This window comes from Ipomoea triloba, chromosome 12 (assembly GCF_003576645.1).
Source record: "Ipomoea triloba cultivar NCNSP0323 chromosome 12, ASM357664v1".
Lineage (NCBI taxonomy): Eukaryota > Viridiplantae > Streptophyta > Magnoliopsida > Solanales > Convolvulaceae > Ipomoea > Ipomoea triloba.
In genome coordinates this window covers 18,427,637-18,444,680 of record NC_044927.1, presented here as the reverse complement: position 1 = coordinate 18,444,680, position 17,044 = coordinate 18,427,637, and the positions used below count along the sequence as shown (strand labels likewise).

At 33.7% G+C, this 17,044-nt stretch overlaps 1 protein-coding gene and 1 long non-coding RNA gene across 2 annotated transcripts; both read right to left on the bottom strand.

Moving 5' to 3' along the window:
• Window positions 1-4,557: 4,557 nt before the first annotated feature.
• On the bottom strand, window positions 4,558-4,935 carry LOC115999472 (CLAVATA3/ESR (CLE)-related protein TDIF-like). The gene has a single exon (XM_031239318.1). It carries the CDS (start codon window positions 4,933-4,935, stop codon window positions 4,558-4,560), a length of 378 nt encoding a protein of 125 aa, XP_031095178.1.
• Window positions 4,936-7,029: 2,094 nt separating this feature from the next.
• LOC115998662 lies at window positions 7,030-10,775 on the bottom strand. Its single transcript, XR_004093942.1, has 4 exons — window positions 10,511-10,775; window positions 10,267-10,400; window positions 9,333-9,438; window positions 7,030-7,305 (listed from the first exon to the last, which is right to left on the bottom strand). It is a non-coding gene; the product is annotated as an uncharacterized LOC115998662 (long non-coding RNA).
• Between the last annotated feature and the right edge of the window lie 6,269 nt (window positions 10,776-17,044).

Here is a 17,044-nt window from a genome sequence, read left to right as displayed (position 1 = left end):
ACTAACAACAGGTCTACTATTTATACTATGCCCAACGGCTCTTCTAGTGAGTGTAGCGGACTCATAATTGGTCGGATAATAATGGTGGGAGCCGTTGGAGTAATGGTGGGGAGCCGTCGGTGTAATTAGCCTCTTCAATGTATTGAAAAAATTATTATTATTATTATTATTATTCTTTTTTTTTAAATAATAATAATAATTATTATTATTATTATTATTATTATTATTTGCCAAAGACCTTGTGGTCTAGTGGCACCCGGTTTACACTCCCACATGGAGGGGAGTAGGTTTGAGCCTCTATTATTACTACATAAGGGCATTTTAATCATTCTGTCGCTTCTTACCCTTCAATTCCATGTACTCTTATTCCTGCGTACCAAACATACCAAACCCCTGTAAATCCTTCCAATTAACTTTCTACTTTATACATTTATAAAAATTAGGAACAAAAACCATCATTTTGTCTTTTAGATTTCCGAGGTAAGTTAATGAGTTCAAATGATGAGCTTTATCAAGGCACCTATCAAGCTTTGCACTGCCTATGGCTATGAGATGACAAAGCTAAAGTAGGAATTGAAGGCAGCAATCATAACTTCAAACTGCCCACAACTTTCAAGTGAAATAGGGATCTAATTATGCCTGGCAAACAAGCTAATAACTTCACCCCTTTTAATTTTTGACCCATTAGCAAAAGTAAAAAGAGCTGAGGTTGCCATACATAACTTTTTTAAGTGAACTACCTATTGTCTTCTATGTTTGGTAATCACCCATGAAATTTCTTCAAGTCATATATCAACTCTCAATTAAAGTAATGCTATATATACATTTTTTGGTACAGTAAAAAAGATCACAATAACTGCAACTATCCTGTAACCCTTCGCATCGAGACAACCAAGGCATTGAACCGCTGGAGATTCTTCATATATTCCAGTAATTGGTTCAACACTAAAAACATACTCAATAGTGACTTCTTTTTGCAGTTTTTGAAGAGTTTTTATAAGTGTGATTAGGAAGAGAAAATGGGAAGGGATGATAAAAAAATAAAACAAATCTAATTTTAAAAAAAAATTAAAAAAAAAAACAAACAAACAAACATGTCAAGCGCGTGCATGCACCAGCATGGGTGTCTGATGTGCGCGAAACGCGCACAACACCTGATATATGTGTAAGGAAGCAGTCAGAATTTACTGTGTTAAAAATCAAACCTTGCATATGATACTTTTATTTCTCTCACCTTCATGTCACTTGACACTCTTAAAATTCTAAATAAATCATTGATATGGTTGCTCTAATGTTTTATGCAGGTGAACTATTCATCTCAAATTCACTAAAAAGTAAGCACATTTATTCTTTTCTTTCAAAATATGAAAAATCTTTACAGGCCCCCTATGCTAAAGCAATTTTACAATATGCAATTAGCGGAGACTACTCATGATCTGTATTCAAATCCCCTTGCATAGGTGCATGATCTTCAATTCATAACAACCTCCGTGCCCAAATCCACGTCTGCATTACCAAACCCTTTCTCTATCGATCAGGCAAATTATTGTGACTGTGGATCATGAATATAAGGTACATTTTTATTATGTTAAAAGTATATTATTTTTGTACTGAAGATACATTATTTAATAATATTTAGTATATTAGAAATATACTTTTTATTTATGGTCCATGTAATAATGATGGTTGTATCGATCACCAACCAAAGACCTTCTATGAGACCCAAATTAAAGTTCTGCAGTGTTATATCTCCTCTTAACTTTACATTCTAATATTTACCACATTAATTCCATGCTAATTAATTCATTCATTTTGTATAAAGTACTAAGTAAATTTTTTGTTTTATGTCATCAATTCACAAATACCAATGAATATACAAAGTTAGTTTTACTGCATGCCATATCAATTCACAAATAACTTTTATGGGCGTTACTTTTGTGTTGCCAGGTTTTAACGTGCGGTCAGTGCGACCGCACCACTACGTAAGAAAAAATTATCAGTAGTATATCATATCATTGTGATGATTAGACTGGTTTTTTCTACTTAATTACTATTGACTCTACAAGAATGCAGTATCTGTCGAACCCATGACCTCCCATTTGAAACAGCCACTTTGTGCCACTGGACAACAATTTCATTAGCAACCACATAATTGATTTAAACTCTAATTAATAAGACATTATTTAGACCCTACTCAAAGATCAAGAGTCGAGACTATTATCCTCAAAGGATGGAGTATTGTCTATTTAACTGAAATAATAGTGTGAAAGAGATATGGAGCGTCCATGCATACAAAAGCTAGCAAACAAGAAAGAGTAGCAAACAAGAAGATGAAAACACTAAAGAAGGAGAAGATCAGCCTTTCATGGTGATTCAGCTTTTCCTACCAAAACAGCCAAGAAAAGCACATGCCCACACAGTTGGTTTTCCCCTGCTAGCTCTACCCCAAAACAAAATTTATAAAAACCCCCATTTCCCTAAATCACCTCTTTGAAAACGACCCTTCCAACCCCACCCACTCCCAACAAAAAGTTAATACAATTTTTGAAAATAATATAAGTTTCTCAACTTCGTGATACTATATTTTAACTGGCATAAACATGTCCATAGATCCATGATAAAGAAAATCGAATCAATTTAGTATATAATTTTGAAACTTAACACCAAATTATACACTTTTACAGACAAAGAGCTTAACTCAAAATTAAACCCTCAATATTTGTGGCAGGAATTAAACTTCATTTGCTATTGAAAGCAAATCTTAAATCACAATTATTTCAATAAAAATGGTTAATATACAATCTACAATATATATCAACTATTCAACAACCTTATCAAAAAAGTTGATTTAAAGGCTTAACACTTGCACAATTTTTTTAATTTTTAGTTTTAATTTTTTTTTTGTGTGTGTAATAAACTAATAATCACTTGTCCTTAGGATGCCATTATATATGGTTTATATCTACGGTTCATAAATTTGAATGTACCCATGTAACTTTGCACGCAAAACAATGTGTTTCTTGATTGGCTTTATTTGTTTTATTTTTATTTTTCACTTTTCATAATTGCATGCAGTAGTCTTAACACACCATCTCCATATAAAAAGACTACTCCCCACAGCCCACAGATGTTGATCATTATGTTCCTTTTATACGTACTTCATTTTTTCACTACTACTTTCGTCGTTTGGACGGACGACTCTACACCCTATTATCTTAAGATCAGACATAATCATTAAACTAGTTTATCTAATTAACTTTGAAGCAACTTAACGTAAATGTAACTAGTTTAATTGGTGTGAGTGGTCGTACATTCACATCCTATAAGAGAGATCAGAAATTCAAAATCACCTTTCGTATAAAAAAATTAATATTGCTAACATTTTGTCCCCATTAATTGAATTGACCTAGTATAAATAGATAAAATCAATATGACTAATATTTTATTTTTTTTTAATTGGCCTAGCTCAGTGCAAATAGATATATCCTAAATAAATTTTATTCATTTGTAATAGCAGGAGAATCATACAACTCACTATATATGTGAATGTTGTGTAGCTTAGTACTCTTTAAATTGGTTGCTTAATTCATGCAGGTAAGTATGGCAGCTAAAGGCTAGCTAGCTATAGGGATGAAGTTTGCTTAGTCAAAAGTAGAGCAATCAAAAGCAACAATATTAAGAAATTATGTCACCCCACACTTTCGAAACAAAAAGTTATATTCTAGTCAATTCAATCTTTTGCATATCATATAAAGAAAAAAAGTGATCTTTATCCCTTTTTCCATTATATTTTTATTTTCATTTCAAAACCCCACAATGAAAATCACAATTGCTAATTAACACCAATTCTATCAAGAAAATGTCACTTTCTTGATTTTCCCGGCCACCTAAATCACTAAGCTAATTATTGTCACAAATTAATTAATTAAAAAGTTATGGGTTTTAATTTGTGAGTGATTATTGCAAGTTTTGTTGCATAATTAGTGAACAAGCTTTGGTGGGAATGAACAATAATAATAATAATAATAATTAAATATATATTAAGGAAAAGAGAGGTTAGTTGTCTTTATCCATCCTGCGCATGATAGAATCAAAGGGACAGGCTTCACCAGCTTTATTTTGGCTTTTGGGAAGTGAGGTGTTGCATCAGACCATCCAAGTTGAAACAATAATTAATGGGTGCATGAAATCCAACATCTATCTGCAATGTATGGAATGATGATGATAGATTCTACCAAATTTCATGGGTGTCATCAAACATCACCTTATACAACCTAGTTCCACAACGTGTGTGTTTTCATTACCAAATGATTGGGAAAGTGTGCGTAAAATCATATATGGAAGCCAGAAGTAAGAACAAAAAAATCATATGCCCATATCGATCATATTACAAATGTTTATGCTATATATATATATATATGAGAGAGAGAAAACCCAAATTAATCTTCTTCAAGTGTAGAAAATGGCAATGGTTTTACTAATTCAAGCTAGCTAGCTAGGGAACAATACGCATACAGTAGAGTGCAGCAGCAGCTAGCTAGCTGAATCATCATCATATTACCTATTGGAAATAGGGTTTGGACCACTGGGAACTGCATGGGCACTAGCATTCAAGGATCTGCCTTCTCTCCAAGAAAATGAAGAAGATGGTGATGACCCATCAATGTTGTTGTTATTATGAACCCTTCCCTTTCTACCCATTGATATGGATGAGGAAGATGAAGAAGAAATACTATCATCAACACCTTCTCTCTTTGGGTTTTCTTGATCAGAATCCCTCGATCTTGCAGGAGATGATGAGATATTGGTGTTGTTGAGATGAGCTTGGACCGATGATCTCTCAGCCATGGCGATAATAAGTAGAAAGCAGAAGAGGGAGAGGGAGAAGAAAGTAGTGCCATGCATACGGCTAAGTACTTCATGACTGCTAGCCATGAATTAAATATGTAGCACTAGAATGGTTAAACATGCATGTTCTAAACACTCGATAGATCAATAATAGGTGGCTCAACTTGTTTATTTTTTAGGCAAAATGGGAATGGGAGCAGATCAGAGAGAGAAAGAGAGGGACGGGTAAGCTAAGTATGAAGGGGGAATCTTGAAAGAGAGATAAAGTGAGGGGAGGAAAAAGGAGTGATGAATTGCTTTAACAATATAATGTCTGATGATGCCACTATAGCGAGCTGAGCGGTGAAACTTTAGAGAGAAAGAGAGAGTGACAGATTTGCATAGTCAAATGTGAGAACTATTATTTTACAAATTCAATTCTAGCATATTCCTCAAGCCGACCATTTGTAATGCAAGTATACAAATTTTAGGTAAAAAAGTTAAGATTTCAAAAGTGAGGGCTCCTTGTGCGCTAATTTTTGTGCTCAGTTGAGTTACCATGATTTACATCCTCTTAAATACTCTGTCGGGTCAGAGCGCCGGGACCCTTGAAGTTGGGGATTCCACCTTTTGCGAAGCATACAAATTTTAGAAAGAGTTAAGGATGAAATAAGCATATTAAATTGAGCCAACAATGTAATTGAGTTTCTAATTTGATTTTTTTTATCGATATATACTCCTTAAATTGGTAAAAAAAAAATGTAATTGAGTTAGTAATTATCGGTGCAAAAGTTAAGCTTACGTGGAATTGAAAGTGCTGATTTAACAAATACATATATACCATTTTTGTGCTAACTTCAAATTTAGGTGAAAAAATTATTTTTAAAAAAATATTTTTAGAAGATTTTATCAGCGCAAATTATATTGTGGACCATGGTCCACAATGTGAGCATAAATATAAATATAATATGTGCAGTCCAACTATCAGCTTAGGCTGGATAGAGCACATGATTCAATTTGGTATCAATTCACTCCATATAATATGAGCAGTCCAAGCTTTTAGTTGGATGGAGCACATGATTCAATTCACTTCATATATATAATATGTGCAGTCCAACTATCAGTTTAGACTTTTAGTTGGATGGAGCACATGATTCAATTCACAATGTTGTCTTGAAAAGATAAACGTTCATCCTTTCAACACAACTGCAGTATCAGTTCAACACAACTGCAATTTCAGACGATGACACGGCCTTCAATTCACAATGCATTGATGGAGCACATGATTCAATTCACAATGTTGTCTTGAAAAGATAAAAGGAAACTGCAGTTACGCGTTCATCCTTTCAACACAACTGCAGTATCAGTCAACACAACTGCAATTTAAGACGGATGACACGACCTTGAATTCACAATGCATTGTGGACCATGGATGCATTGTGGACGATGGACCATGGATGCATTGTGGACCATGGATCATGACTGATACTGCAGTTGTGTTGAATGGATAGTGCAGTTGTGTTGAAAAGATAAAAGGAAACTGCACTTGCGCGGAACAGAGAGCGTTCATCCGTTCAACACAACTGCAGTATCCTTTCAACACAACTGCAGTATCTGTTCAACACAACTACAGCATCCGTTCAACACAACTGCAATTTCAGACGGATGACACGGCCTCTGTTCTGCGCAACTGCAGTTCTCTTTCAACACAACTACAGTATCAGCCATGATCCATGGTCTATAATGCATTATGGACCATGGTTCACGGTATAACAACTGTTCTATCAGTACCCCTAATATTGCTTGACAATCGTGGTTAGTTATTTTGTTGATAACTATGGTAGTCCACAAACACAGAGAAACAAGTAAACAACCCTGACTATCAATGTTTACGAACACAAAGAAACATGGATGGTTGTCTGGCTGTCAAAATCTAGATTTAGACCTCACAACATTCAAGATCAAAGGCAATTATGGTTGCAACTAATTCATCACGTATAGCGGTAGGCACGGGTCGGGGTCGGGTTCGACCCGCGCTCATAATGGTCACCCGAAACTATTTTGGGTATCCTCTTTTATAGCCCGAAACCGAATCGAAAATCTTCGAGTATTTTTCGGGTTCGGGTGCTTCGGGTTCGGATTTGGTCGGGTTCGGGCTTGGGGAACCCGAAATTGTAACATTGTTCTAAAAGCTCTGAAAATTGTGAAATTTTACATCTTTAGCAATAAAATTCTGGAAGCAAACCTAAAATTGAAAATCCAATCTAAAAAAAATTAAAATATGCAAAACAATAAAAAATACAATATTTTACATGACAACACAGAAGGGCAAAATACCTTATCTAGTTAATTACAATTTTACAATCACCAAAAAAGAAAAAACTAAACAAAGCATAGCGAAATAAAATTAAGGAAAAAAGCTATTGCTCCCCTATGCAAAATTGATCCAGTGATCTCCTACTCGTTTGTATGAACCCCCTACAAGAAACAACAGTAAAAATAGTTAATTGTGAAATTTCATATATGAATTTCAATAATGCTAATTATGCTACGATACTTGATACAAATTAAAAGCACAAGTTAAAGTTTAAATATAATGCATGGAAGTTACTTCATTATTGATATAGTAAACAAAAACATTAGACTATAAAAAAGACAATAACTGAGCATATCAAATTACCAATTTAAATATGCATTCTAAAATTCTAGGGAGAAACTAATAAAAGTATCCTAGCATACATTGATAAGTGCTTATTTGTCTATATTTTTCCCCCTTTCACTAAGTCATTATGTTTATAGATCATTCCAAATTTCATGAGAATTAGTGTTTATTTGTGTTATTTTGCAAGTAGTATGAGGTGGAAAGCATTGAAGCAAAGATGATCATTTTCATGCATTTTGGTGGGCATTGGAGTCAAATGGAGACCAAATATGAAGCTATGGAGATGGACGCAACACTCCCAAGGAAGTCTTAGAGTGGTATTTTCAATGGTGTTGGTCATTTTGGCAAACCAAAACAAAAGGGAAGCAAAAGATCAAAGTGTTGCAATTCTCGCACTGCACGTCAACGTCTTAGTATTTTGACCATATCTCGGCCTGGAAAAGTCCAAATGAAGTGATTCTTGAACCATTAGAAAGACGACTCGAAGGGCTAAAACTTTCATGAAGACATCAAAGTCTAAATCAGAAAGGAAAAGGGTCAAAATCAGCTTGCAAGCCGGACCTTCGTCGCAAGAGGATTCTCGACGCGTCGAGAATAGGCAGAATGCCACTATTTTCAATCCAAATTAGCTCGATGCGTCGATCCAAGTCCTCGACACGTCGAGGACCTCAGATCTGCAGATTTTCAGCACGCCCCTACTCCTATTTAAGTGGGTTTTCACTCATTTCTCCATAGTTCCGACCCATCTTAGAACCCTAGCTATTTTCTACTCTTTCTTTTCATATTTTAGGGTTAGATTAGACTTATATTTAGGTTATTAAACATTTTTGAAGCTTGTATTGTAGCATTTAAACTTGGATTTCAAGGATTTCATATCCATTTTCACTAGATAAGTTCTTCTTCTCTTTATTTCATTCCTTGCAATTTACTTTCTTATTTTATTGCTTTGATTTTTTTATCTTGTGTTTGTTATGGAGTTCCTTGTTGTTTATGAATATTGTGATATTTTCATTATGATTATGTGTGATTAAGTCTCCTTGGAGGGAGGTAGGGATGTAGGCTAGGTATTTGATTGATGATTTTGAATTGGTTAAGAAAATTTGAGACATGACTTTGATGTTGTTGATTGACATGATTATTTGAGTCTCGATTAGGTAGTGACAACCTAGCCTAAGTTCAAGGAGTTGATCAACCATGCTTCACCTTTGGGAAAAAGGGAGTGTGTGATGTTATGAACACAAAGTGTTTGATGAAATGCCTCTTAGACATTCTTGAGTCATGGGAATGTCCTTGAATGTTCTAGGAGTGTGGGATGACCTTGGGAAAGGCTTCCCTATTGTTATATGGCATCTATCATCTTTTGGTCCCCAATTTGGTTTCACTATCTTGACCTACCTTTAGTTCTTATCTACCTCACCTGTCTTATTATTTGTTTTCATTATAGTGTGTTGTTTGATTGTGTTTGTATCCAAATCAACACTTCGGTTTGGCTAGATTTCCATGAGGAACATTAGTATCTTATGCTTGGAACACTAATGCTCTACTCCTATCGCCAATCCTTGTGAGAACGATATCCGGTGTAAGGATACCCTCTTACACATCCACTCACCTAAAAGACTAATAAAATTGATAAAAGAAAAAATCATTATTGAAAATTACTTAATAAAAAAATCTAAAAGCATGCAAACTAAAAAACTTAGGGGGCATATAATAATATAAACTCATAAAAGCAAAGTAAATTCAAAAGTCATAAATTCAAGAATTAAGATTAACAATTAACAGTATGTTCATAAATTCATAGAGCTTATAATGGAGCATGGATAGAGCCATAGAGGACCCTTACCTTTGTAGGATGATCTGGAATTAATGAAGTCTGGACTATGAACAATTAATGAAGTCTGGACTATTGTCATAAATTCAAGAAGAGTAGCAACTTGTTGATTGGAACCCTGGAAGTGAAACAGAGAGTTAAAATTAGTAGTACTACACAAAATAAAACTAACATAGCATACAATAAAATGGCATAATTGCATAACTACAGAATATATAGTTACCAATTGGGCACATCAACAAAACTATCCAATGTAAAACTTCCAGTAGTCTGAACTCTGAACCATATTTACTGACGTAAAACTACCATGTTTAAACACTAGAAACAATTCATATAAAACCTAAACTGTTCTTTCAATGGTTTATCTTTTGCAATAAAATAATGTCATATTGGATAATTCATTGAACCTAACTATTTGACTAAAACCTAACATTTGCTGTTTTAGAAGTTAATAGTTTGTAGGAAACTATCTTGGTAAAACCACATAATTTTGGAGTAACAGCAAAAACTTATACAAGGATGACACAACAACAAAAGATTTACAATATATTTTTACTATTTTAGTTTTAGTATTGGCAATTAACAGAGAATCCCAAAAAATATTATAGTTTAACATTCAAATTTTTTCCGAAGTCCCCAATACAAATTATAGTTAATTTTAATTTACTAGGAAAAAATGAAAAAACAAAACAAAAAAAATAAAAATTTATAAATAAAAAAGTGAAAAACACTGACTAATAAAAATATATAAATAAAAACCTTAGAAGAACATTAAAAATACTATAATATAATTTTTTGTTGAAAAAAATTTATACGAACTACAAATTTTGAGGAAAAAAAACAAATATTAGTTAAATTCATACAAAAGGAAAAAATTTAGAAAACTTTGTAAGTTTTAACATTTTAATTCTCTGAGAAAAAAAAAACTAAAATAACAATAAATTACCTTTTTTTCTCCTAGAGATGTCTAGGAACTCGAAGCCTCAATGGAGATCTCCCGGATCTGTAGAGAGCCAGAGGTCAAAGGGGACTCACCGGAGGCAAGACTTGAGAGTGAGAGACGACTGAGAGCCGGAGACTCTGAGAAAATTTTCCAAACACAGTTAAAACATAAATTTTCTAGAAAAAATGAAAAAAAAAACTAATAAACTACCTGTTAGAGACTTAGTGTTAACGGCTTTAGCATTTACCTCGAAGGAGAATAGCAAACTATTGGTCACTGGAGAAGTTGATGAGTCTAAGCCCATCTCCCAGATCTACGTTGTAAAAGGCGAGAGGCGGAGTTTGAGGCTCTGAGCGGCGGAGACCGGAGAAGATGAGAGACATAGAGATTAGAGAGTGAGGGATGAGATACTGAGCCCTGAGGTGAGTGAGATCTGAGATATAGAGAGCAAGAACTAGAGAAGAGAGGAGAAGTCTTGAGAGAGAAAGGGGCAGAGTTGTAGAGAAAGAAGATAGAGGGGAAGTGCGAGAGAGAAGAATCAGAAGTGGTAGATGAATGCAGTCTGTAACCCTAAGTTCCCTATTTATATACTACCCATATATTTTGGGTCGAATCCGAACAAAAAATGTTAGACCCGGAGCCCGAACCAAATAAATGCATTTTAGTACATTGTTAATCGGGTTGGACCCGAATCGGGTCGAATCCGAACCGACAATGCCTTTTCCGGGTCGAACCCGCGAAATTCGGGTTTGACCCGAAATGTGCCCACCCCTAATCACGTACATTACGTACTTCGATCTAAGACAAAGGTGAGCGTGATTTCCTTGCTCTTATAGGTTCATATTTGGACCTCTATCCACATTCAATTTAGACATTATATCAAGTCATGATTCTCTAAAATATTTTAAACATTTTAAGTTTTTACATAGAACACAACCATGGTTGTCTTTGTAATTATCACGAAGGTAGACAATGTTGTTAGAAATAATTATTTCCTAACATTGACTTATATAATAAAGGTTGTAATTCCATAAGGGACTCACGTTGATGATTAGTGATGTATAAAGGCGGAATTATTGGGTGAAATTCCCTCCCTCTAATCTCATTCTGTTAAAATTTAAGTTTATAAGAGTTAAAAGATGTATAATGGAAAAAGGATATGGGTTCTCCTAAAAGGAGGTTTCACATTCCTAAAGGGATTTCTATTCCTAAAAGGAAGTTTCCCATTCCTCTTGAAAGAGAGTTTCTCATCACATCTATAAATACCTAGGAAAACTCTAGGGACAATACGGTTTCTGACCATAAGGTTTTTAGTCTCTGAGTTTTCTAGTCTCCATATCATCAGGAGGTGATTAAGGCATACAGATCAGAGAGGTGAAGCATTCTTGATTATTCAAGTTAGAGATTACATCTTCAATGGAATCAAGTAAGTGTAAGCATTCTTGATTATTCAGGTTAGAGAAATCTTCAATGGAATCAAGTAAGTGTTTATCCTTATTCTTGTTTTAATTAAAGATCCATGGTCATGAACATTGTTTAGTTATTTAATTTGATTTACATGCGGTTCATTGTTATTTGTGCTTCCGCATTCAAGTTATAAGCGCATAAAGGTTTTAATTAACATTTGGTATCAGAGCCTGCTTGTAAATTGATTAATCACTAAAATTAGGGTTCATAATATTTGAGGATTTTTAATTATAGGGTTTAATTTATTACCACTGCCGTATGTTTTGGTTTGTGATCGTTGATGATTTGGAATCAATAATTCAATATGCAGTAATGTTGATTGCGATGGTCGTAATTGATGTTTCAATTATCTTTTAATGATGATTTTATATGGATACAAAATCAAACTTATGTACTGGCATTATTAATTTATATGAAATCTTGTCAATTGAATCAAGGTGTACTTACTGTTTATATATTTACACAAGTACTGTTCATGGAATCATCGTACATATATGTCAATTATATATGATTTAAATATGTTATGTACATATTGTATATGATTTATGTATGTTATGTATCTTTATCAAATCATGAATTATATGTTATAAGAGAACGACATATAAATTAAGGATTGTTCACATAAATATGTTCGTGGAATCAAAATCAATTGAAACCAACAATTATACATGTTGTAACACCCCAATTTTCACATCTTGAATTTATTACAAAATCCCTAATAATACATTGCGGAAGCATCTAACCAGCAGAAAACTGGGTGTTACCGCCACGCTTAGGTATCTCTCCTATACCCAAACGCTAAGGCTAAACTTACAACATCAAATAACCACATCAATATTCCAACTTAATACATATGGAAATAATTCTTCCAGAGTGTCTATTCTAGGATAGAGTAGACCTCAACCTCAACTTCCATCCTATTCAGAGCTCACGCTAGACAATATCTGTTAAAAGAAAAACACATTGAAGTGTAGTTAGCACAACGGCTAAGTAAGAGAATCCATGGTCACCCAAGATTCAACAAAGGTTTTTAAAACACGTCTCTTGAGACAAAATCATTTCTTTCTCAAGGTCGTTACAGAGTAACCCTTTTCTCATCTTTAAAACCTCCTTAGTTTCATATTAGCAAGCTTGAGGCCTTTGGAACATTCTCATAACTCCCTTTCTGACCACTTGGATCATCGAACTCGGGGTCAGTGGTCATCACCCGGTCTAACACTGATCTCTTGGACGCCAGGTTCGTTAAAACGACACCTGCCCAGATTCTGAAGTAACACAATGACGAATAGACTTCGCCCTGCAGTATGAACTAATCATACAATATAACATAACGACCACTGGGCAACGGCACTTAAAGCCACCCGTGGGTCAATCAAGGTCCTCCTCAACTTACTTTAGAAACTAAGGGTTTGAAAACATGATCCTTCCTTCAGTTTTTCTTTCTCAAATCATTTCTTTTGGGCATATTTCTCATTCAAGCCCAATACTTAAAATTGGCTACCTCATTAGCCTCTGAAGGATTTTCAAAATACTTTCAGTACCCGCAGGCTTTTCAAACATCATTTTCTCATCTTTCTCACGTAAGGTACACACACATTAAAAGCGGTGTTTTCCTCAAAAATAAGGTTGTGGCAACCAAAATAGCATACGTTCTTCAACGTAAGTTTTTATAAACATTTTGGATATACCTCATATTCAAGTCTCATACTTGAAATCTATCCACCTAGTTATACACTTATATATTCTACTAACACTACATATATCCATTCTCAATACTATTGTTATAATAGTACGAACCCATAGTCAACCATTTTTGAATCAACCGATTCATAGCACCATTAATATCAACATCCTTAACCTTGTTCCTTATCATGAATTTCAGTCCCTATTACAATCCAATCCTCATCGGTAATCCATAATCATGGTTTCCACCATTAACTAATAATAGATGGTTATTCTTGTCATTACCGTCATCAACAACTTCCACCATCATCAACACCATTAGAAATATAACTTGAGGAAATCACACACCCAAGTATGTATAAATTTCTAAGAGGTAAAGTCATTGCCTAACCCTAATCCAAAATCATTCAACAACTATTTCCTCAATAATATCATAATATCATCACTACTCAAAATTCCTTTAAATCATAACTTATTCACTAATAGAGAGATTTCCAACTCTCATCATCATAATCATAATAATCCCTTAGGATTATTATAATCCCATCATCTAAACATCATTAACAATAATCAAGGCTTACACCATTAGATCATCATATTCATATCTCTAACCTCCATTATCATAATCACCATTTAATCTATCATAGCTTATATCTATAACCTTCATATCCATAATCACCAATTAATCATAGCTTATGTCTATAACCTTCATATCCATAATCACCAATCAATCATAGCTTATGTCTATAACCTTCATATCCATAATCACCAATTAATCATAGCTTATGTCTATAACTTTCATATCCATAATAATCTCTTAGGATCATTACAACCCTATCATCTCCATAATTATTATGAGTACACATATGTAAGTATATCCATATTTTTCAACACAAGGCTCATAAATCCCTATCTCAACTATCAATCATCAAATCTTAAGTGACAAAACCAACTTAAGGGATTTCTTACCTTCCAAGTAGCTTTTAAAACCGTAGGAATCGTTGTGATCCTTTCCTCCAAATTTCCACCGAAGATCCTAAGTAATTTCCACCATAATAACAATATTTTCAAGAATTCTTAGCTTAAAATCAAGTTCTAGGAAAAGATTCTACTCTTCTTAACCGAATAAAATCAAAGTGTTACCTAGTATGGAAGAACTTGTGTAGGAAAATGGCTATGGAGCTCCTTGAACACAAATATGAAGATGAAATCTTTCTCTCTCAATATTTCGGCCAAGATGGGAATGAATGGGAAAATGGAAGATCAAAGCTCTATTTATAGCAACTTGTAAGATAAGGATGAAGAAGCTTGGAGAGTAAGTTTATATATTATATCTTGTAAGATAAGGAAGAGGATGCTTGGAGATCAGTCTCAATTTGGAGCTTGAAGAGTAAGTTTCTATCAAGACTTATCCTATAATCTTCCTTGCAAGACTTATTCCATAATCCATCCTAATTAATTTATTATTACCATATGGTAAATAATTGTGACACTTGTCACAATTTCCATGGTAAATCTTGAAGGATAAGTTTGCCTTGCCAGTTTGGGATTAAATCAGATATAGTTACGGTAGAAAATAATTTAGGGACAATAGGGTGGCTGCCTAGGTTCTAGAAGAGACAAAATAAAATTAAAATATAGATGATATCGGTCAAATAATTGGTATCAAATTGAAGAATACATGTGCTGGCAGAAAGAAATTGGCAGAACACTAGATCCGGATTAAAAATATTATTGGGAGTATTTGGTAAGGTATTTTGATACCATTTTCTTCAAATATGTAGTTAAGCAAGTCTAGAACCTACATATAAAATTTCATAGAAATCTAAGGAGTAGAAGTATGGTTTTCGAATTTCTTTCCAAAACTAGTCTAGAGAGATAAATTCTGGACAGCACACTGCCAAGAGCAAAAACGTAATTTTCTGGGTTTACTCAAATATGCAAATGACCAAAACTTTTTAAGGATATCAAGTTCTATAGGTTGGAGTTCTAAAATAAAAATTTCAGGTAAAACGGAGTTCGGGAAGTATGTTTACCGAATAAATCTTTCAGACTGCGCCGAGTTGAAATTTTCTGAAAAATGAATAGTTAGAAACATTTTTGGCTAAAAATCATTTTGTAACAAAAATGGTGAATAAATTTCGGGGTGTCACACATGTATTGTTTGATTATATATAAGTTGATTTGGTTGGTTTCTGGAATCGAATATTACGTATGTGTATTCCTATTGCTGGATTATTTGTATGAATGTTGGAATCAACTATTGCAATGGAATCAAACTTGGAGTCACGAACGGCTATGGTGGCATAGTTGGGTTCCCACGGCGGTGGGCATACGGTGGAGCTTCTCCGATTTCCGGTCGGCTTCGTGGGAGGTATGAAGAGGAAAAGACAAAATGATGGATTATTTTGTTGGGCCAATTAATTTGAGTCTGTTTGGGTTGTTTAAGGCATTAAAAAAAGTTATGGGATTATATATGAATTTGGGCTTTTTTTTTGGTTTGTTTAAGGCATTTGGATTAGCTTTAAATTCTAGGCTCATATATATATATATATATATATATATATAGGACTATGGTTGGAGACTTGATCCACTCTTAAAAGATTGTGCCCATTAATCAGGATACTTTCAATCGACAGCCATACAAATTCTACGTAATCAGAACGTCGTCATTAATGGTTTTAATTCATTAAGATACATTAATAAGACTCTAAATCATGCTTATAAAAGGAGTGAAATTTCAGTTCAAGTATGCCACTAGAATTTTATATAAATACAAACATGTTTTCAGAAATTTTAGGATACAAAATGATGGCTACATCTTGGCCACTGAGGTATCAGCAATCAGAACAACATGCGCATTGAAAGTTAGATGTATTCGAACTTATGAAGTGAAGGAACGTAGTTCCATTAAAGTTGTGAAATATCGAGAATGTCTTCCATGATAACGAGGTAATCGTCTTACCTAAAAAAATGCATTATAATTATCATATTCAGCACATTCAAATGATAGCAATGTAATCTTATACGTAGTACTTTTATTCATTATAGGGTAATGTTTTACATGCTCACATCCCATGTGAACATGTTAAATTTCAAACCCAGTTTGTTGAAGGCAAAGTTTATTGTCTAAAAAACTTTCTTGTGGTGACTAATTTTTATACTTATAAGACAAGCCCAAACAAATATATTATCAAGTTTAATTACTCTACGATTGTGAAACAGTACAAGAATTTAAATTTTTCTAGGCACATGTTTCGTCTGAGAAGTTTTAAATCTTTGAAAGCCTCTTAGCAGATTGACGACAAAGAACTCATTGGTAAATAATCAAACTCATTTTCTATTCTAATCATTTAGTACAGTATATATCTTCTCTAATTGAATATATATTTTTTTAGATGGTGATTGGAAGGATAGTTGAGATTTATTGTCCTATAGAAAAGATGGTATATGGAAGGCCTTCCCGGTTGATTGACTTTTTCATAGATGATGATAGGTAAATTATCTTGTGTTATTTCTATTGTTCTTTTTTTTTTTTAATACTAGGTTGTCTTTTGGTTTTTACAGGCTATTCTGTTTTTAAATCTTCAGTGGTGGTGATGAAATGAAATGCACAGTAAGGGTCGATCAT

Excerpts from the sequence above, each read along its gene's own strand:
- LOC115999472 (XM_031239318.1), bottom strand. The coding sequence starts at position 4,935 with ATGGCTAGCAGTCATGAAGTACTTAGCCGTATGCATGGCACTACTTTC.